Here is a 23,242-nt window from a genome sequence, read left to right on the forward strand (position 1 = left end):
TGATATTTTAGACCAAATTCTTTGTAAACCTTAGTGTTTAGCTATGAATGATTTCTTTTCAAACAATACTCAGTCTTAGCCATGAGTAATTGCGTTCAAAATAATACTTTGTGTAGTTAGTAGTGATTACAATCTAAATAATACTTAGTCTTAGCCACGGGTTGTTGCATCCAAATAGTACGGTTAGAAAAGTAGCCCTTATACGTGTACATTATTTAAATTAGTATATCAAGAGTCAATAGGCAAAACCCAAGCAACAGAACATTCAAAAAAAGTTTTATTTTTTATAAAAACCTCTGTGATCGTTGATTATCACTATTAATAATCAATTATCCAATTAAAAATAAGTTTTTTATAATAACTTCTGGAATAATTGATTACCACTTATGATAATCGATTATCAACGATAGTTGCGACCTAACTCTTAAGTTTCTTGACCTGATTTTCAAAAGTAAGAGTCTATATATTTTGGCTAAACATAGTTTCTATAACAACTTTTCACTCAAAGATTTAAAGTTCTGACTGCTAGAGAAACACTCCATGTTTGTGAAAAAAAGACTTTGAAAAACCTAGTGTGGGTAGAGCGAGAACTTTCATTGAGTGTGTCTTAAGTGATTGAGTGTTGTTGTTGTTGATATGATAATTGTTCATTCTTTGTGTGTCAAAGAAAGTGTTGTTCATCCTTTATGTGTCAAAGGAGGTGTTTTTAATTTCTTGTGTCTTTAAGAAAGGAGCTTTCTAACCGAAACTTTATTCTCCGTGATTGTAAGTTGTGGTTGTTTATTATTGATCAGTTAATCCCTCTTTAGAGAGATTAACAACTTGACGCAGAGTCTTTTGATCCGAATCAGTATAAAATTACTTGTACAATTCTCTCTTTTCCTACACTTTTTATCTTTATTATTATTATTTATAAAAAATTGATTTTTGTTAATTGATTTTTGTTATAAAATTAGTTTATAAAAAGAAAAACTTTTTAAAAGACACGATTTTATTAAGTAAACCAATTAACTTCAATCTTGATTTTTGTCCACATGTGATCATTCCGTTGTCCACTTCTAACAATCGTTTCTTATTTATATCAATTACATAATCTTAGTTGTTGATGACCTTTTTGAAAGATATCACTTTACCTCTTCTCTTGATTCTACATTTAATATCAAAGGTCTTGAAAATTTAAAAACTATCCAAGTTGCTCGCACTAAATTTGGCATCCATTTATGTAAGAGAAAGTATACTTTGGATTTATTTTTAGATAAAGGATGCTTACTTACAACCTTGTTTCAACCCTCTTATTGATTACAACTCTTTTCTTCATTCTATTTCGAGTGATGTACTCTCTAATTTATTTATTATCCCAGAATCTACTATAGGTAAGCTTCAATGACCAACAATTCTAGTAAAAGATTTTCGTGCTTCATTTATTCATCCAACTTTGTTATATTGTGATTATCAATATACAGTACAAATTGCTTGTAATTAGATCTTTTATGAAATAACTAAATACATTAAGATGAATTACATTGCTTAAATTTTGCCTACATAATCTCAATTACAACTTATGTTAGTTTTGCTATTAAATGGATATGTGTTATTATTAGAATAATTTTCGATTCCACATATGATTTTTTCATTTCTTATTTTATAACTTTTAATGCTCCGATGAGAAATCTCTTTTGACCATTTTTTTCTTCTTTTTTTTTTCCTTACTTTCTCCCTATCACACTTCTTTATTATTTTTTTTTCTTATAATAATTTAAACAAAAAATAGCATGAAATATAAGAAATTAAAAAAAGAAGTACATGTATATTAAGCATAGCTGTATACAATTTCAAAACAAAGAATATAATAGACATGTAAGAATTCATACAAAGTTATTTTTGTATATTTATCATTACAGCATAACTGTTAATCGTAATTGTTTTTTTAACTAATTTTTTTTTTCCTGACTTTTCCGAATATTTTAACCATAAAACCTTATACAAACACGAACACGAACACGAACACGATCTCAATCTGTTTAAGCTTTTCGAGTTTTGACCTACAACACTCGAATCCTCTCTTGTGTTGTAGCCGCCTCGTGACCATCAATGGCGGAAACTGCTGCCGACAAATCTCAATCTCTCGCCGAGGTATCCTTCCTTCATCTCTCTTTAATCTCTCTCCCCTTTTCAGTTCCGCTTCCAGAATCTTCCTTTTCAATGGAGTTCAGCTAATCTCATTAACCATCGAATTTACAAATCAGACCTTGATTTTGTTGTCTCACAATCTGTAGTTCCTCGAACTAAATCTAGATTAGGTTTCAGCTGCGTTTTTTTTTTTCCTTTGGTGGTAGTGTTTTTTAAAGTGCTTTCTAGTGTATGGATTAAAAATATAAAATTGAGCTTGACACAATCCCTTACATTTTCCAGCTTTTATATCTACTGATAATTGTAAGCCTGATCTATATCATGGGCACCGAATTAAGTCTCTATGTTGGCGGAATAACGTTATTCCTGGGTCTATTGTTTTTTATTTTGGTAGAATTGGTGTTGTATTGGAACAATTGAGGTTTAAAATATTTATTTATGTTTGGGAATTTTTAAAATGAGTTTAGAAGGATTCGTTTTTTGTTTGTATGATAATGTAAAATCACTTTTGAACTGTTATTATAGATATGCTCAGTGGGTGTCTACATACTGAATTAGTCTTCCCAACGGAGAAAGAGCAGATCTTAATTCTATCAAAATTAATTCTACGCAGAATGATTTTGAATAAAAAAGAAGCCCAAACAGAAGTGCTGTTGGAATGAGTTTTCTTTGTGGCAATTGGGATTTTGAATCAACCAAGTTGGCATTTCATTCCATTTTACTTCAATTTTTCTTTTATTTTGTATGGCTTGTATAACTATAAAGACAAAAGTATTTGACATGAGCAACATTATGACATTGGGGCTTTTGCAACTTATATGTATGTATGTATGTATGCTTACTCCTATAGCATATGCCTAAATAATGAAATTACCAGCATTAAATGTTGTTGGATAGATCGGTTATGTAAATTCCATGTCATGAACATTAAAACCTCCGTAGAATTGCTAAGGTAAGATGCGTTTCCAGCTTCTAACTTTCCCGTTTGGTATTGATGATCTTTTCCCTCAATTTCCTCAGCTCAATTTACAAATTTTATGCCTCCAATCAGCATTCTTTTACACTCTGATGGTTGGTTTTTTGTTTCATAGTGTTAGATAAGGAAGTGACATGCTTTATTGGCTTGCAGGAATATCATGTAAGTGACAAGCAGGAGAAAACAGCTGTAGTTGAAAAACCCGTTGAAGTCAAAGAAGTTGAAAACCCACAGGAGGCTGGTTCTGTAGAAGCTGTTGTTGAGAAAATTGTGGAAGAAACAACTCCTGTTGCCCCTGCAGTTGCTCAGGAGAGCAGTGAAGTAAGCCCTCCTGCTGCTGAAGAAAGCACTGAAGAGCAAAGTAGTGGAAATGTTGAGGATAAATCTGGCAATGAAGACGCAGCTGAAGAGACCCCTGAAATCAAGGTGATATTTACTGAATCACTTTATAGAATTGGTACACAAGTTCCTGATAAGCAAGGTTGGCACTCCTTCAATGTTTTAATATTTGTGCTATTATTTTCCAGCTTGAAACTGCTCCAGCAGATTTCCGTTTTCCAACTACAAATCAAACCAGGCATTGCTTTACCCGATACATTGAATATCATCGGTGAGTTATATATGGTTGACTTTTATTTCTAGTTAGCTCATTGTTCACATTTCTCAAACACTGTTACTTTATTTTAATATACCAAATTCTTGTGCAGATGTGTAGCTGCAAAGGGTGAAAGTGCATCAGAATGTGACAAGTTTGCTAAGTATTATCGTTCTCTTTGCCCTGGTGAATGGGTATGTATTTTACCATTGAACATTGTTTATTATCTACTAAGTGCTAGGGTCTTTTTATCCAACGAGATTTACACTTCCTTTTGATAGAATAAAATTTCTATCTGTTTATGGTCTTTTAATATTCCTTTGCATAGAAATATAGTTACATTTTTACAAGTAATATAATTTTTTATAAATTTTGTCTGGTATTCTACAATTTAGCATTGCTTTTGTTTTCTATGCTATTCTCAAGATATTTGACTAAATGCTAAATTGAAAAGGTATTGAAAGATGGACAGACGTTGATATCTATAAAAAATGACTAAAATAATAACTTATTAAATATGTAAGGATGCTTTATGGAGAGGAAGACTTCCTTGTTTTTGTGTATAAAGAGATTAGAGGAAGCTCTTAAGATGTTGTTAATGTTCCTGTATATTGATAGATGCATGATACTTTGCCCTTCAGTTTTAGCTTCTAGATGTAAATTAATTTCTGTCTACTCATGTCATCTCTATGCCATCTTTAATACGTTATTATTCCTTCATCCCTTTAATTATTATGGCTTCTTAACCATTTGAATTCATACTGAGAACTTGGGAGATGTACTATATTCCTTCTCAATAAACCATGCTTTAGTCACCTGATAATGTTCTTCATATGAAGATCTTCATTTTTTTAAAATGATTAGAATCAATTTTGTTGTTTACCATGATTAGCGTCTCCTTGAATAGAAAAGCCACAATTGATGTAAAGCAATGACAGGAGAATAAATTCAACGTATTGTAGATGAGTGTCCGTTGGATGAGTGGAAATCCTTGACAAGATAGGAGAGAGAATGAATGTCTTGAAAAGTGTATTGTAGGAAATACATTAGAATCTTTACTTAGGTGGTTCAAACATTTGTGAAGACCTATTCTGGCTCTAATCAGGGGACTAATCACATGATAGATAACCCTATAGCTAAAGATGATGAGAAAAAAATCACGTCATGATTTTGTCCATGTAGTTGACCTCACTTAGTATTAGGGATGGCAATATGGACTGGCTTGTCCCCCATGTGGCTTGCAAAAGACAGCTCAGGGTGAACCCGTTAACATAACAATCACGAGCTAGTTTTGTTGACCCTTTTCACATAATGATTGGCCTGCAGACCTGTAACCATTCCACATAAGCAAAATTGATGAGGGCTAACCTCGAGGGAGTGTTTGTTTAAATAAATACTATTATATTTAATGTTGTCTAAATTGTGAGAAAACTCAAACTTGCTCTATGTTTAAATAAATACTATTATATAAGCATGGTAGTCAAAATCGCTCTTCAACATGTGGAAACAGCGAGTCTCACAATGTGGTCTCTCCCAATAGTGAGGGAGAAGCCGGCAGAAATTGCGATTGAGAAGCCGATAGACCTTGCGGCTGAGCTGCCTCAGTGGCGACTATAGCAGTACTGGTGGTGGCGCAACCTTGAAGCTGACCTCTTTCATGAGTTGTGGTATACAACTCTAGGGTTTTTTAGTGGGTTGGAATTGGACCCATTTTAAAACATTAGCCCATTTTGTTTAAAATACTTTTAGCCCAATTAGTAAATGACTCTGTAAACTGCCCCAAAAAATTAAACTGACTCTTTGAAATCTTTGAAAACCTTTACTGCACTGAAAAAGTAAAAAAAACAGTAATTCCCTCTCTTTATCGTAAGTGAAGAAAACTACAACTGCACGCTCAAAAATTAAAAAGCAATTACTCTCTCTTCTTTAAGTGAGGAAAATTGACAATGCACACTAAAAACTGCCACTGCCGCTCTTCCTTGATTAAAATGTATCTAGACTGCCGCTCTTCCTTCTTTAAAACACAAAAATCCCTACCCCATTTAGTCTCATTCCAATTCAATCTATTTTTCTCTCTTTGTATTTTAATGAAATATAATGATTTTCTGTGTGAATATCAATTTCATAAAATTTGTAGGATCTTACTATCTGTGTTAGAATTTACTATCCGTGTATGATTTATAAGATTGATTTGATGGATTTGGAAAGGAAGGTGGGAAAGGTTGTGGATTCAATTTTCCCACTAATAAAATATTAACAGCTAATGTTTGCCGATAAAAAAAATCACTGCCATCATAGACAACCATCAGAGAACTCACGCAACTCCCTGATGCCGCTAGCTTCATCGTTGTTGGCATTGCAACTCACACTACTGTCATCGCTGGAGCTGCTTTTGTAGCGCTTGCCCTTTGTTCCAATCATTCTACTATTATGCTCTCTCTATGTTTTGCTCTTCTGCTCTTTTTGGTTCTTCTGCCATTTTGCTCGCCGTGTCTTTCCTTCAAATTCGATAAAGAACATATGACCAAATTTTAGTTGTGATTTAGATCTTACTACATTAGACTTGAGTTATTTTTATCATTTATATTAGTTTTAATGCGTGCACAAGTTTATGATTATAATCTTGTGTATTCAAGTTACGATTTGGCATCCCTTTTCTGATCCTCTTATATCCTCTCGAGTTTGACAATGTCAGGAACATTTGGTTACGTTTGACTATTCTCTTGTCAAAATCTAAAATAATTTAAATAAAAATGGAAGCTACATGTGTAGAAGACAACTTCTGATATTCGTTATTTTCCAACCTGCTCATGGGAATTGAAATGTAGAACATGATAAAAGTGGAAGTTACAACTTCCCAATGGATCATAATACCCAGGAATACTTTTTAAATGATTTAACAAACATGGAAATGTCACATTCTAATGAATATATTTCTTATCAGTTAAACAACATATTCCAAATTTCACATTTAGAACTTGGCCTCAGTTCAAAGTTATCATGGGTAATACTTAGTATTTTCATTTTCAATAGCAGTTTACACATAAATGTTTGATTTTTTGTTTCATTTCTTGTTTTTTGCTAATGGCTTGCTTAGACATTCCAAAAACTGTTCATTAGTTTCTTTATTCCTGCTACTGCTAATCTTGAAATTGTGGAGGTGTGCTAACAACCTGTTTTCATAACTTTGTCTATGCATCAGATTGACAGATGGAATGAACAAAGGGAGAACGGAACATTCCCAGGCCCGCTGTAGGTGGTGCATATTTGAAATGGCTGCTCAATTCGTTGTGCAGTGTTATATTTGAAATCGTTAGACATAAACTCCCATACATTTGGGGAATTAATAAGAAATTTTGGATCCATGTTTGAACTAAGCTCGAGTTATACTATTTTCAGGAAGGGCTGGAGAAATGTCCAGAGATAAATTTTACATTTTTAATTGGATTATCAGTACTGTAGTCTTCTATAAATTTCATCCCCTTCTATTGAACAAAAAACGTTTATTTTGACAATTTTCTCACTTAGTTATAACAATTATTTGAGAAAAATAGATTTAGTTGAGAGAATAGATAGGGAAACGGAGTGATGTATAATTTGGCCAATAAAACAGGAAAAATGAGGTTTTGCAAAGTTAGAGAGAGCATTGCTTTCATATTTTATTTGTTAATTTCTCTTTACTCTTTACCCTTTAGGTAAGATAATTATATATTTTTACTCTCTCCACTAAACTTTCTTCTTCCTATCTTTTCTTACAATTGCATTTTGAATATTAATCTAGTTTTGTCTATTTAACTAATAAATTGACACGGTAGTGTAGTATTTAATTCAAGTCATTTACAAAGTTGTAAAACGGGGAAATTGATTTAAAGTCATTAAACTTGTACATTGATAAAAGGAAATTTGTACGTCAGTGAACATGACAATGCCATTTTCATATTTCTCAGTTAAAGGTAGAGTGAAAGTGTCATTTGTAAAGAAAACGCAAACATTTATTAATTAATTTTTGAGTAATCAATTTATTGCAATTAGTATTGATATAAGTAATTAAGTTTGGGTTTGATTTTAATAAACACATGTAAACAAATGACAAATACTAAATGTGAAAGGTTTACTTAATTACTTGATTCATTAACAATTCAGATAAAATTAACTTAATTTTTTTAGATCATTCTTTTTTCTTTTTCTTATCATATTAAAAGTAAATTGTATTTATATTCACTGTAGTGAACTAAATATTTTATTTTACAAATGTGAGTTTACATTAGTGAAATGTTGGCGTATATTATACCATTCGATTTAAATTTAACTTTTGAAAGTTGTTACGAAATATTTATTGACTCCACTTATCATTATAAAATAGTATTATTATGGATTAAATATGTTTTTAGTCTCTCAACTATCAAGTGTTTTTGGTTTAGCCTTTCTTCCAAACTTTGGTTCACTTTGATTCTTGTTCTTAAGTAAACTGTAATTTTTAGTCTTTTATAACTAACTATGTTAATTTTTTTTTTCTGACGTGACTAATAGTGTGACACGTGTAAAGTCAATTCTAATTTTATTTTTTATTATAATTAAAATTAAAAAAAAACATAAATTATAGGGTCAAAATTGGAATTCCTTTTCTTCTTTGCTCATGAGTTCATCTTCTGGGAACACTCTTTTCTTCTCCATCTTCAACCAGTCATGGCCAACACTCAGTAATACTCTTTCCCTCTCCTTTCCAGTTTATACAAGAATCCTTTCATTGTTAGTTTCCTTTTCATCTTTAATGGCTGCCTCTTTATCATTTTCATTGTCGTTAAGTAAAAGTGTCTCAAAACTTAAACGTCATGTTAAGCTTTCTATTCTACTCGATGCAAGATTCATAAAATTGTCACCTCTTTAGAGTTTATGCTTAAAAAAAGTGTTTGAAAAAAAAAATAGAATAAGAAAGAAAAAAATATCGCCTCCATAAAAAATGCAGTTTTTTTTGTTTTTTTTTTCTGCTGGTGCGTTTTTAAACAAAAAAAAGCCCCTTATTTGATACATTTCAATTTAAATTATTGAAGTCCTTCTCATAGACCAAGTCTCAATGCAAGCCCATTTGTATCACATTGAGTTTCTATTCTTAGTGTGGGATTCGTAGCAGTGACTTTTTGATTTGATTTTAGTGAGTTACCTTTGTGTTAATCAAAGTAAAAGTTATCTCCAGTTCTTATACAACAAGGAGAATTCAGAGTATTTAGTTATTTTAATGAATGGTATATTTTATTTAATAAAGATACCAAAAGTCTAAGTCTTTTTATTTTATTTATGCGATCATTTTAGCGCTAGAATCTTCAATATATATCCAGAGTTATTCTTTCAGGATCCGATGCAGATATTATCATCTCCATCCAAATTCAAGCTTTGAGGTAATTACAAAGTCCCACCATTCCTGACTGGACACAAATGTCTTTGAAAGAAAGATATTGGTTTAACTATACTGTCATCCATGAAAGGATTGGAATTTATTAATTACTTGGTGACCGTATAGCACAAATTTCCTTCTTTTGGTTTAATATGGATCTTTCACCCATATCTATTAAATTCTTTCTCTATCTATCCACCTCTAGGCTGAGTCTCACTACTCATTATTTGAACTGTTTATGCCATGTTCTTTTTTCCTTGTCTACAGTTCCATTCAATATATATATATATATATATATATATATATATATATATATATATATATATATATATTGCAATGATTGAAGTTGGATTTTGTAATATCAATATTAAAAAGTTTATTTTTTTGGGGCGAGGAATTATGGATTTGGTTGATTGGGTGGATGCATGTGCTTGCGTTGCAGGTGATCCAATCAAAGTTGGGAGTCATGGCCTCCACGGTTTTTGAAACGTTTGACATTCTCTTATACTCTTTCACCCTTGTTTCTTTTATATTCAGGAAATCCACCCCAAATTTTGGGGGAATAGGTTTGGGGAGGGGGGAAGGAAAAAAAAAGTGAGAGATAGTGAAAAATATATGATAAATATTACAATTTGAGTTGAAGATAGACGAAAGGAAAAGAGTGTTGACAGAAGAAAGTAAGTGTAATAGTTGGATATCGACCTAGTGTTAACTATGGTTGGTTGAAGATAGAGAAGAAAAGACTGTAGGCAAAACCCTTGAACGAATAAAAAAATGAGATTCCAATTTTGACCTTACAACTTAATGTTTTTTCTTTTAATTTTAACTATAGTCAAACAAAATTTGAATTGGCCTTCCACTTGACACATTGTTAACCATGTCAGAAAAAAAATTAACGTGTTGATTATGGAGGATGAAAAATTACCGTTTTTTTTAGAACAATGATCAAAATGAACCAAAATTTAGAAGAGAGACTAAACCCAAAACCTCTTTATATTTAAGAGACTAAAAACATATTTAACCCTATTATTATTAAGTGTTATAAATTTAAAATTCTATTTTAATATAAAAATTATTATGATTATTAATAGGCTGTGATTAAAACCAACTTCGGAGCCATTAAATATCTTTGTTAATCGATACTGTTAGAGCTTCTTGATGGGTAATTTTTTTTTCTACAAAGATAATCGTTTTATATTTGCGGTATATTTTGATAAGTTTCTTTACATAACTCTAAAACATAAAAAATAACAATGTACTTTCTAATTATAAATAAAAATAAAAGCAAATTTAACACAGTATTCGTAGTTTCATTTGAGATTAGACCTTTAAGAAAACACACGCCAATTATGGATTTCCTAAGATTGTCCAAGAGATTGGAGAAAAGATATAAAAAGCACAAATATTTGTTCATGATAAGGTTAACATTTATATTAGCAGTTTAATACAAGTTTTAACAAAAAAAACCCAAGAGCATACCAAATCAATTTTTTAATACCATTTTTCTTTAGTAGTTTTATTCTTCTCCTTTCAATCTTTGGTTTTTCTAGATAATTTAGTGGTTTGGAACGATTTGATCGATTCTTGAACACTTCTCTCACTACATGCGCATGAATAATTTAGATGGAAGCTCAAAGTTTCCAGTAACAAGAGAACAGAAGCAAGTCAAAACTTGAAGTTCAAGGTTTGTCCTGGGGAAAGAGATTACATGGTACAATTATACTTTTCACAATTTGAGTTTGGTAATGTCAATCTTTGCGCGAGGATATGTATATGCCTCATAGTTGATTTGCTGGCCCAAGGTACTAAGTTTTGTGAAAGTAGTTATCAAATCAACCTGGACAGAAATGAAAAAGTAAAGAAACCAAAGGAAACAACAAGAGTTTTTCGAACTAAACAAAAGAGCTTCAGAAACTTCATTGCTGTTCATGGATAGAGCTATTCATAGATGAACTCACCTCATAATCTGTCTGAGAGACCGTTTCACGGCTCCTCTGGTATTTCTGAACCCAAGGAGCAACATCAGGATCGCTAGCCAATAAAGTTTCTGTTGCACTCTGTTCAGGCCCCAAGAACGCAGACAAAACAGCCAGCTGGTCAAACACAGAAGGAAGTTAATAAATACTATCAACTTCAGCTTTATGGTATGAGAAGCATTATAGGATTTTGATGGGAATAATTTAAATGTAAGTCTAAATTCTACGTCAGGTAAAGATGACAAAGTTATACATCATATAAGATGAAATACTCATGAACTCATTGTCTTAAGATTTTGAGTTAAAAATAACATCAAATTTCTTATATGGGATAAGACTCAATGTCACATATATATAATATCTCTAATAACTCCCTCACAGAAAAAAAAACCATAAATGATATCGTAGCCGATGATTCATCATGGTAATCGCTTGCACAGCTAGAACAACAACACCATAACCACAACAAAAGGGTATAACTGGGAAATCTCTTCCAAGTGTACCTAGTTCTGTGTCTATCAGTCTAGGAACAGTCCTTTGATCTTTTATCTCCTATTGTATCAGCTCTATATCATTATAAATAGAAGACTATAAGAGGGTCCTTTAAGGACTCCAAAATATATTTTCTCTCGGTTTTTAATTTTAAGTTGAAGTAAAAACATAATGGATCTATGAAGTGTTAAACAAAAAGTGGGAACAAGAAAGAAGTTCCAACTTGCAAGGATAACTAGACAAAATATGAAAAAGACTATAGCTAGTGCAAGCAGAAGGCCTTTCACAATGTCTAGAGGAAACTGGAAAATTTGTTGGTTAGTGTACAATCTTTTGCACTAGCAGCATAGAAACAAAGATCACAATCTCTCCTCTGTGCACATGCTCTCTGATTGTATGTCTTTCTACTTTTCAGTTAGCAAAAAGAACAATGAAATATGTGAATTACCTGGCGAGGACCAAATCCGACAGCAGAAAACTTGTCTTTCATTTCCTGCACACTTGCCTTCTCCCATATTGGAACTCTACCCTCTGGATCCGGGTCTTGAGCATCAAGCCTACCAAATTGCCTATCAAACAAACCCCACTGCTCCACAATAAAAGTTGCACGCATTAGCGAATAAGTAATGACAGTATAAAGCATACAATTGAATAAATCTACACTTGTGGATTGCCACCTTAAAGATACTGTTAAGTACACTATAATTGGTTTACAAGTAAAGAATATGCAAACCTGCCCATTTGATCCGTATGCATTGTACAGGATATTTCCTTTCTCCTCATTTCCACCACATTTGCGAATGGCAGCAGCTAAAAATGTGGCCTTGACAGCACTTTGTGCTGTAAACAATTAAGTCAATAAAGTCAGCGGAAGTAGAAAAATCTCCACAACTTCTTCCACCAGAATCACATATAACTTCAAATGAAATGGTCAAAAATTTAACAGACACAGAATATACATCTAAAACAAGTATTGTTAATGACTATTAAGCGTCAACTAGGTTATGATAAAAAGTATAACCTGCATAGTTGATCAGATCTGCATAGGAAATGGGTCCACCTTTGGAATATGAGTCTATTTCCTTTTTTGCTTCCTCTAACAAATTTAAGGCAGGAGAAAGCCCTGTATTTTCTGGTCTACTTATTTCTGAGCTTCAGGCAGAATTAGAAAAATAAAGAGGAGAAAAAATTATTATTAGTAGTAAGTAGAATTAAGTGAAAATTTCTGATGCATACAAAAAAGGTAGGAGTAATAGATGCAGTACTACGACAATAACAACCAGCTCAGTGCCCCTTACTTGGTAGAGAAACCATTCTACAAAAATAATTAAGGAATCCACCTACGGTTATTTGTTTTGAGAAATTTCTATTCACTTTTCAGAAAATTGTATACAAAACAGTGAAAATAACTTTTCTTTTTCTGTTTTCACTTTTTCGTTGAACCCCAGTACACAGGATTCAAAGTAAAAGCCTATAATGAGAACAGAAAATATTTTCTCAAACAAGACAGACATTTAGGTTCTATTAGTTACAGGGTACAGTTTTCATAAATGTTAAACCCAAAAAGAAGTACCTGAACCGTATAGAGCCATTTGGACCACCCGATTTTGTTGCCTACAAACTTAAGCATACGCCAATCAATACTCATTTTAAATTATAGAAAGCAACTATGGTGCATACATATAGACTTGTGTGTTTTTCTCACCTTCTCATAAGTCAAAGCATCATTTAGAGCCAGTTTCAGTAAGGATGGAATAATATCAGGATTTCCCTGAAAAGCAGTCCTAGGTCAAATTAGACTATACCCATATCACATAAGGAGTTCTATTATCTGGACAAAAATAAAGCGGAGTTTGATAAATGTACAGTCTACAAACATGCAGATTTTTACAATTAAATGTTAGTCAGCATACTATACCTTTATGGCATTATAAAGTGTTCCCTTGACTTGAGCTGTAAAAATAGAAAGAATTCAGATAAGAGAGATCAGTTGAATTTGACATGTCGAATATTCATATGAACGTCCTTAAAGGATCATACACTGAAATTCAGAACGCTGTCTTCGCTCTATCAAGTCAGCTGCATTAGCCATTGCAACTAGTGATCCAGAGCTTCCAATTATTTCCTAAAAAACAGATACAACTGACCGAAACTCATCATCACATCAATCTTATACACTAAGACATTATAGTGTATTCCAGTAAACATCTATATCTGTAAATAACTAGTGTTACATTTGCATTAGGTACTCAAAAGAATGATGCTATATGAAAACAAAGCCAAAATGAGGCAATAAATATGAAGCACCACAGAATGTTGACCATAGAAAATTTGGGTTAATCATGAGGCAAATCTAACGGTGCAACATGTTAGCCTTCCTATTTGAACTATTTATGAAGATTACAAGCATAAAACTTGGAACCCAAAAACACGCACATAGCACTTGATGACTTTAGATAATATCTCTTGGTTTGTCCTGAGACTTAGTTGTCCAAGATCATGGAAAATTATCTATAAATAATAGAAGATGAAATGCTGGAAACTATGGGAAGAAGAGATGTTCATTTGTTCAACATGAGCTAGTGCAATCCTGAGCAACAATCCTTAAAGAGAATTCAAGCTATATAAGCTTTTGTTTAATAATAAATGTAATGAAACATGGATCTTTTCAAAGACAGTAGCTGGACCTATCTATAGAAGATTACATTACAAAAAAAATGCAAAGGAGAATGACTAAGATGTAAATCTGCTCAAGAGTTAATGATTTTGTGTTGATAAGTTGCTGCATTTTTTTGCACAAAAACCACTTTACATACGACAGTTGAAAAGGCCCTGTCTGATGAACTTGTATTTAGAGATTTAACTTGTATAAAAGTCCCTGTGCATGCACCTTCTTCCATTTCTCTCTCATTTTTGGTTAGATTGGTTGTTTTTGTTTGTTGTTTGTCAAAATTTAATTCTTGTTTTCTGACATCAGGTATCTCGTTGCAAAGATGAGATACTTGCAATACATCAGTCTTAATCAATGGTGTTTTTCTCTCTGTTAAACATCTCAAGTGCATGTATGAGCTACCTAAATGACATCTGAATTTTATTAAGTTGTCATTAAGTGACTCGTTCTCCACATAAGCAAATGTCGCAATTCAACCCCCGTCCTTTCTTCTCAGGTCATCCATCAATACAATGGGTATGAATTTTTTGAATGGATAAAATGTTTACTTATCTTTAAGCCATTAGAAATTAATAGATGTTGGGGGGGGGGGGGGGGGGTGGCAAATTAAATAAAGAAAGTTTGTCCAGTCCCCGAGTCACTTTAGGTAATTTTGTTGCTGTAATCTTAAAGCCCATCATCATCAACCAAAGAAAATTTGGCAAACCTTTGAATATGGAAAAAGAAAAAAACAGAGAACAAAATGCAGATATCATAGCTTATACCTGACTGAGTTAATAACACTTGCAAGCATAACTAAATTTCAAATGAATTCAATTATTGTTTGTTCAAAAAATCCTTGTGCATTGAAGTAAAATACATTACATTTTTTAAGAACGTGCACTAAATAGTTTCCCTCTTGCGTCATTGTCAAATAATGATTCTGTTTCTGAGTAAAGCATATTCATCAAATTAAAAATGCTTAGATCTCTTAAGAGAAAATAAATAAAACTGAAAAAATAAACATGGATCAACTGAATTTCTCAAAAGCTTGCAGTAAAATGATTCTTACCAAGCCAACGGTTGCCCCAACGCATTTAAGAACCTCTCTCCTTCTCCAATGGAACGGATCTTCACCAACAACATCGCTTATGGTTTTATTACAACAAATGGAAACCTAAGAACACATTGAACATAAGCAAAAAACGGTTATAACTGACATACAATAAGTAGGAAAGAGTTGAAGTTAAAAATAATTGAGGTTTTCTTTGTCATTTCAATGCAAAATTTCAAACCCATTTCTCATAATTCATGAACAATGCTACTTAAAAGCACCCATGAACTTGGGAAACCAATAACTGCAACTGCATTGTGTGTTGTGAAACACTGGTAGAGCAAAGAGCAAACTTACTGAACGCGGGTGGTATCTGGTGGAGGGTGGTGTATCATTAGCAACGAGTGAAAGCAGAGAAGGGCAAGTTGAGAGGAAGGAGACACCCATTGCTGCCACCACAACTATCTTGTATGGTGTCTCTAGAGAAAGAGAGAGAGAGAGATGCAAAACCAGAAAAATGGAAGCTTTGAAGTTATGTGGAGTGAAGAAGAAGGCGACACGTGATATGCGTTATCCAGAGAAATCTGCAGTCATTGGACTATCTGGTATGTGACCCAATCCTCAAATCCCTCCAAACCAAACCAACAATGTAGTAAAATCATACGAAAAGTACATTAGATTCACACTTGTATTTCTCCGTTTTCATTTTATTTCTAGAAAAAATAATAATAGAGATTAACTTAAAATATAATCAATAAAAAAGTAGAGGATAATCAATCTCAAAAAATTCATGAACTGATTGTAATCAACTTTTTCCTTTACTCAGCTGAAAATTTAATTTAGATTTTGGATTGAAAATTATTAAAGGAATTAAGCCATATTTTGTATTTAAACATTATATCATATATTTAAAATCATTGATTAATTATAACTAAATTAACTATGTATATTTACAATATATTTAAATTTATTAAAATATGATATTATTAAAAAAATATAATGTGTGTGTTATAATTTTTTATTACAAAATATTTAATAATTTATTAAAAATTGCAAAAATCATTTATAAAAACAAAAACAAAAAATCAATTGAAATCAAATGGTAAAATGTTAGTTTTAATTTGGTTTAAATTTATATTAAACCAAAATCAAATCAATTTGATTTTTTTTCCTTTAGTTTAAGTAACCTTTTGATAAATGATCGAGTGATATCAAATCCTGAACAACTCTAAATTAATAAAATATTCTTTTTTACAATTTTAACAAACCACAACCAATTGTGATATGATTGTTAAATAATTTGTATATTTATTATAAGTAAGAGTAATTGCTAAATAATTTGTATATTTCTTATAAGTAAGAGTACTTCTAAATAATTTGTATATTTGTTACAAAAGTAGTTTTAAATAATTTATATATTTGTTATAAGTCTTCATATACACATTCATAGTAATGAAGTTAATATGTTTCATGTGTTTGGATACCTGTTTATTTCTTGTTTATATATGTTTTGATTATTTGATATATGTTCTTATGAAAGTATGCATATGAAAAAAAATCTTAAAATGAAAATAAACTAGTAAAATGGTCAATTTGAATTCACATTAAAAAGTTTTCAAAAAAGTTTTTGAAATATAAATACACTTTTATACTGACTGATTGAGAACCATATCGTTTAGATGTGTATTTGTTAAACATAAAAAATACAGAGATTATTAAGACAAGATCGTCTATAAGACTAAACTGTTTAAACATCCTCATATGTTTTGAAGTTTAAGAAACAACATTAAAAGAAATGAGCATTTGACAAAGTGTCATCTTTGGAAAAGCAATATAGCTAAAATAAAAGTGGTTTATGAAAAAGTTTTGCGAAACCTAGAAACCTTGAGAAAACCTTTGGTAAACACATCAATACTTGAGCAGACGCATTATTAAATGGTTTTCCTATTTAATGCGTCAACAAGAATCTTACTGAATACACTTATGTTATACATTGCTAACCAATGCTAAAACAAGCTCTCAATATATCTTGATGGATAAAATGACAAAAGATTCTTTTGGAAGGTACACTACAAATTGTAAATGGTGATTCAAAATTTTATGTTGAAAGACACCCTACTAAACGCGTTGTCAAACAAAACATAGATAACTTGAAGAAGCATTTTCAGTAAAAGCCTTAAATAGGCTAGACAATACATTGTGCCAAATGATATTTTTCCTCCAACGATGAAAACTTCATAAAGTACATGATATCTTGATCAAATACTTAAACAATCAAATCCTTCCTGAACGGTAGAAAATATGAAAAACACTTTGTTGTTCTGAACAAGCATTAAAGGTCATTAAATACTCAACGTTTAAAATAACAAAAGTGATAAGAAAAAGGACATATTTGTTTGCATGCATATCTACTCTACTTTGTGTAGATTACCTATGTCAAGCATCCACCTGCTCTATGAAATACAAATCAAAAGTGGACGTTAGAGACAAAGAAGACATTCACGGAATGTTCTCTCTATCAAAAGTCACGCCAAAGAGTACGTACAAACTATTTTTGTTAAAGAATTGAAAAAGCACACTTACTTTGACAAGTTGACTTTAAGCAACGGTTGCTACTACAACTTGCCTAAGAAGGTCCGAAAATCAAAAGCAAAGTGTTATCCAACAGACATTTTCTTGGAGTCTATATATTGAAGAACATCGAAGAAAATAGCAAGAGAATAAGCACACAAACACAAAAGAAAATATTTGCAAAGAAAAATAGAAACTATAAAAGAAATACTCTTAAGCTTAAAAAAATCATAAGCTTACTATTATAAGAAGAGAGAAAACTTTGTGAGTCTTTTAGATTGAATTGTATTGTATACACAACTCTTTGCGAGAGTTATTGTCTAAGGACTTGTAATCAATATGTTGATTGTAAATTCGGAAGAGAATTCAAACACTTAACGCTTAATTTAGTGGAGTTAAACGATAGCTAGACAAGTTTGTCTAGTGGAAACTAGGAATGGCTAAAACTCAACTAAACAATGTATCAAGAAGATTCCAAGAGTATCTAAGGATACCAAGAGTGGGAAAAAAAATACTTCACAACCAAGAGCGAGTGAAACTTAGTTCTAGTTAGAGTAACAAGGGTTACTTAGAGTGAATAGGTAATATTAGGAGTGGTGAGAATACTAAGTTGTAATCTTGTTGAAGATTATAGTTGAATCCTCTAAGAGGTCCTAGAGGAGACTGGACGAAGCACAATGGAGCGAACCAGTATAAAAATAACTATGTTTATTGCTTTATTCTTACTAAATGTTTCTTTTACAAATCTTGCATTTGTGCATTACTTTAACCCTACAAAAGCTCTTGTCACCAAATGTCTTTTTATCAAGATCTAACTTTATAAAAACGTTGTAACAAAATTTTCAAGTCGAGCATTGATAACGGTTGAAAATATCATTATCTGTGATGTAATTTTGATACTAAATACACCTTTTTCTGCTTAGAACTTGCTTGGAATCATGTTTTTTTGTTAAGTTGTGTGAATAAGAGAGTTGAGGTTGAATTTAATGATTTTATGACCAATTCCCCTTGTTTTGATAGAAAATGAGATAATATGGAAAGTAGGGATGAAGTGCCATGGAGATGGAGCTCAGAAAGGCCTGGAAAAGCACTAGAAGCGAGGAGTGCTCGAAGCTTGGGCGCCCTTTTCAGAGGCTTGAGCGCAAAAGAGTGACGCTCACCGCCCGGGCGCCCCTTTTTGGTGCTTAAGCGCCGGATGCACAAAGGTTGGGCTTCATTTCTAAGGCTTGGGCGTAGAAGACCACTGCTTACCGCTCACCGCTCACCGCTTGGGCGCCCCTTTTAGGGCACTTGAGCGCCGAAAGCTCGAAGCTTGGGCGTCTTCTGTAAGGCTTGAGCGTGGAAGACCACCGCTCGCCGCCCGGGCGCCCTAAGTTTGCCGCTTGAGTGCCACTGACTTGGACCTAGGCTTTGTTTCTGTTCTGTTGTCGCTGTATTTAAAGGACCCATACGTCCTAGGTTCTGTATCTCTGGCTGAAGCAGCACAACAGTACACTCTTCCACTCTCTAAAGGCGGATTTGGATGCGAAAGCTTCCATCCTCTACTTTTAGGGTTTTTCTATCTCATGCTTTTCCATTATTCAACTAGTTTCATCATGTCTATGGTGAACTAAACTCTATTTGTTGTTGGGGGAAGATGTAACCTTGTGAACTCTCATGTATTTGAATTGATTCTTAATAACACATGCTTTTTCATTAATTGTTACAGTAATTCATCTATGTTTATTACATGCTTTGTTTAACTCATTCATCGCATGATTTATGAATTGCATGAGTGCCGGGAGGTTCCTTACAATTCAGGTTCTTGTTGAATTCTCCCAAGAGTAATATTGCTCAGGGATGAGGGTATGAGTCTTGGTCGTCTTTAAGCTCTTGATCTTCACATTTAATTACTAGGAATACTAGGAATTGCATGAACTGGTGACTAAGACAGACTTATTCGTCGAGGGATCGGGTTTAGGTGATTTAGTGAGTGACGTTAACATTAATGCATAAAGAAGAATTCTTACATACATGAGAGGGAACTTGGTGAAATCTAACCCCAACAACATACTCATCTCATATTAAACAACATTCGTTTATCACTGTGCTCTTTTGCTATTGATTAAACTGCATTCATATTTAATTTTCTGTTTTTGCATCTTAAACCAATGATCTCGTTTTATTTAAGTCTTAATTAATCAAGTTATCACACAACTGTCTACTGTCGAGAGTCTTCTGGGATACGATACTTGGTCTTACCATTTTATATTACTTGTGCGATTTGGTACACTTTCCAATCCATCAACAAGTTTTTGGCGTCGTTGTCGGGGACTCACGGTTTAAACTATTCTATTCGTGTGATTCTTTATTAACTTTGACTTTATTTTTGTTTTTATTTTTAATTTTAATTTTTGTCTAATTTTTAATTTGTGTCTAGTGTCGTCTATTTTTGTTTTTGTGCTAACAATATTTTCTAGGGTTTTGTGTCTAGTTTATGCAGGATACAGTTAGGACAAGGAGCAATAAAAGTGATGAACCTCTTCTTGGAGGACTTGAAACTAGTAGTAGGCCAAGAAGAAACAGATTATCTAGAGAACCTCCTCTAGAGATAATTTCACAGGCCTTACAATCCGATCAGGAAAGCATGGACAACAATGATGGTAGGCGTACTTTGGCAGATTATGCAACAGTTGTTGGCCCTCACCATTTTAACAGCATTGCAAAGCCGATGGTCAATGCCGCAAGTATGGAGATGAAGCCTGCGTTGATCCATTTAGTGAAAAGCAACCAATTCAATGGACTGTCAAGTGAAAGTCCATATGAGCATATGACAACTTTTAATGAGATATGTAATACTGTGAAGCTGAATGGAGTGCCAGATGATGTTATTAGATTGAGCTTGTTTCCTTTCTCACTAGGAGGCAATGCTAAACTGTGGTTGAACTCTTTTCCTGAAAATAGCCTGACTGAGTGGGAGGATGTGGTCGCAAAGTTCTTAAACAAATACTTCCCACAGTCAAAGATCAACAAAGGAAAGCAGGAAATCTCTTCTTTCAGGAAAGGCATGGAGGAAACCTTGGGCAAGCATGGGATAGATACAAGAGCTTGCTGAGAAAGACACCTACTCATGGTTTTGATGAAGCAACAATAGTCATTCTTTTCCTTGGAGGTCTTGGTTCACAAACCAAATTGATGCTGGATGCCTTAGTTGGAGGCAATATCAAGTGCAAGACCACAGAGGAAGCATATGAATTAATTGAAAACATGGCTACCAATGACAATGAGATGCACAATGAAAGAGGAGATCCATCACAACCTAAGGGAGATCTACAGTCACAATCCTATTATGTCGTGCTTGCTCAAAATAAAATTATAACTCAACAATTAGAGGTTTTGACAAAGAAGCTTTCTCAGCCACCAAAAGAGTGCCAGAAGTTCTTACAAGTTCAACAACAACTTTGTGAACTATGTGGTGGTGATCATATCAATGGTCAATGTGTTGTGCCTTAGAATCTCAATGAAGAAGTTAATTACATGGGCAACCAGTTTCGTCCCAACAATTACAATCAAGGGTGGAAATCTCATCCTAGCATGGGACAAAGTCAGTTTGGGCAAACTGGTGGACAATTCAATAGACCATCACAGCAGTAACAAAAACAGTGGCAACAACAACCATCTCTAGTTGACAGAACTACAAAGCTTGAGGAGATTCTCCAACAATTCATGTAGGCAACCCTTTCCACCCAAAAGAGCACTGAAGTTGCTATCAGAAATCTGGAGATGCAGGTTAGCCAAATAGCCAAGAAGTTGGAAGAGATACCTATCAACAGTTTTGGGCTAATACTGAAGTTAACCCCATGGAAGAATGCAAGGTTATTGTGAGTGTAGAAAATGAGAGAAAAAAAGAAAAAGAGAAAGAGAAAGAGAAAAAAAGAGAGAGTTGAGTTAAAAGAGAGGGAAGAAAAAGAAGAGAGAAAAGAAAAAGTTGAGAGAAAAGAGAAAGTTGAGTTAGAAGAGAGAAAAGAAAAAATAAAGAGTGAGAGAAAAGAGAAAAATCTTCATCACCCTAAAGAATGTTCAAGAAAAGAAAAAGAGATGCAATTAGGGTGTTTTGAAGAAATTTTCAGAAAATTAAGGATTAAAATTCCTATGACTGAGGCATTGTAGCAGATTCCTGAATATACTAAGTTTTTGAAGAATCTCCTCAAAAGAAAGAAATATTTAGAGGAGGAAACAATTGAGGTACAAGGAGAGTGCAGTGTGATCTTGTAGAAGGCACCTCCTCCTAAAGTTAAAGACCCAGGAAGTTTCATCATTCCATGCACTATCAGGAGCCATAAAATAGGGAAAGCCCTAATTGATTTAGGGTCCAGTATCAATTTGATGCCCTTATCTATTTTTGAAAAGATTGGTGGTCTTGAAGTCCAGCCTGCAAAGATGACTCTGTTTATGGCGGATGGATCCACCAAAAAGCCCTATGGTATGGTGGAGGATGTGATGGTACAAACTGACAATCTCAGATTCCTGGTGGACTTTGTAGTAATGGAGATGGAGGAAGATTTGGAGATCCCTATAATTCTTGGAAGGCCATTTATGAAAACAACCAAGGTGATCATCAATGTTGATGATGGAACTATTGCACTTAAAGACCAAGAAGAGGAGGTGATTTTCAATGTCTTCAATGTTGAGCAACAAATCCAAGTGAAGAAGAATAGTCTCAAAGCTGCTTGTGGAGATACACCAGAAACCAGTACTAAAGTTGCCAAGTCAGGCAAGAAAGGTAAAAAGTATTTTTTGTCACAGGTAAAGGAAGAAGAAAAAGACAACAAAGCAAAAAGTGCTCATCAAGACTCATTGGAGAATTATGAAGAACTTAGACCAGGCATTCTAGTGAGATTCAACAAAAAACTGTGGATTATGAAAGAACTCAAGACTGATGGACTAATAGAGATTGAATCTCCAATTTCCAGGAGAATCAAAAAGGTGAACATGAAGTTACTGAAGTGTAGAGAAGGAAAAGACAACACCAAGATCAAAGATGTGACATGAGCCTATTGGGTCAAGCTAGTGACGTTAAAGAAGCGCTTACTGGGAGGTAATCCAGTGTTTTAAAAACTTTTATTTTGTTTACTGTTCTTTTGTTTGGATTTTTGAATTTTATTTCTGTTTGTTTGATTCCAGTGTGCTTAGTCTATAATAACTGAATGTTTGAGGGGTGAAGAGAGATTAATTGTTTCATCTGAGTGATATTGTGAGGGCTAGGGAAAAGAAACTGGAAAATTCTAAGTTGAATCTAAGAACCCAGGGCCAGGAATACCCAAAATAAACCAAAAAGTAAAGGCGGAAAAGTGCCGCCCGACGCTTAAGCGCCCTCTAAGGGGCGCCCGGGCGGCGCGAGTGCAGAATGAGCTTTTAACTTTGGGG

General features: G+C 33.2%; 2 protein-coding genes across 3 annotated transcripts; one reads left to right on the top strand and one right to left on the bottom strand.

Annotated features, from left to right (window-relative positions):
- Window positions 1–1,976: 1,976 nt before the first annotated feature.
- On the top strand, window positions 1,977–7,334 carry LOC108338731 (cytochrome c oxidase subunit 6b-1). Its single transcript, XM_017575793.2, has 5 exons — window positions 1,977–2,133; window positions 3,260–3,532; window positions 3,634–3,716; window positions 3,814–3,895; window positions 6,904–7,334. The coding sequence occupies exons 1-5, from the start codon at window positions 2,092–2,094 to the stop codon at window positions 6,955–6,957; spliced, it is 534 nt and encodes a 177-aa protein (XP_017431282.1). The 5' UTR covers window positions 1,977–2,091; the 3' UTR covers window positions 6,958–7,334.
- A 3,377-nt stretch (window positions 7,335–10,711) lies between these two features.
- LOC108336305 (thylakoid lumenal 29 kDa protein, chloroplastic) lies at window positions 10,712–15,834 on the bottom strand. 2 transcript variants are annotated; one of them, XM_017572712.2, is made up of 11 exons: window positions 15,623–15,834; window positions 15,284–15,388; window positions 13,602–13,686; window positions 13,480–13,514; window positions 13,267–13,332; window positions 13,135–13,175; window positions 12,583–12,713; window positions 12,295–12,401; window positions 12,010–12,147; window positions 11,052–11,186; window positions 10,712–10,930 (listed from the first exon to the last, which is right to left on the bottom strand). In XM_017572712.2, the coding sequence occupies exons 1-11, from the start codon at window positions 15,710–15,712 to the stop codon at window positions 10,820–10,822; spliced, it is 1,044 nt and encodes a 347-aa protein (XP_017428201.1). In that variant the 5' UTR covers window positions 15,713–15,834; the 3' UTR covers window positions 10,712–10,819. The 2 variants fall into 2 exon arrangements, with proteins under 2 accessions (XP_017428201.1, XP_017428202.1); XM_017572713.2 differs by lacking the exon at window positions 15,623–15,834 and having other exon boundaries at window positions 13,602–13,703.
- Window positions 15,835–23,242: the final 7,408 nt, after the last annotated feature.

The sequence above is a fragment of the Vigna angularis genome, chromosome 7 (assembly GCF_016808095.1).
Source record: "Vigna angularis cultivar LongXiaoDou No.4 chromosome 7, ASM1680809v1, whole genome shotgun sequence".
NCBI classification, from domain to species: Eukaryota; Viridiplantae; Streptophyta; class Magnoliopsida; order Fabales; family Fabaceae; genus Vigna; species Vigna angularis.

Coding starts and splice junctions, on each gene's coding strand:
- LOC108338731 (XM_017575793.2), top strand. CDS start 2,092: ATGGCGGAAACTGCTGCCGACAAATCTCAATCTCTCGCCGAG. Junction 3,533..3,633: donor AAGAGACCCCTGAAATCAAG/GTGATATTTACT, acceptor ATTATTTTCCAG/CTTGAAACTGCTCCAGCAGA. Junction 3,717..3,813: donor CGATACATTGAATATCATCG/GTGAGTTATATA, acceptor ATTCTTGTGCAG/ATGTGTAGCTGCAAAGGGTG.
- LOC108336305 (XM_017572712.2), bottom strand. CDS start 15,712: ATGGGTGTCTCCTTCCTCTCAACTTGCCCTTCTCTGCTTTCACTCGTT. Junction 13,176..13,266: donor ATGCTTTGACTTATGAGAAG/GTGAGAAAAACA, acceptor TTAAGTTTGTAG/GCAACAAAATCGGGTGGTCC. Junction 12,148..12,294: donor CATACGGATCAAATGGGCAG/GTTTGCATATTC, acceptor ATTGTGGAGCAG/TGGGGTTTGTTTGATAGGCA.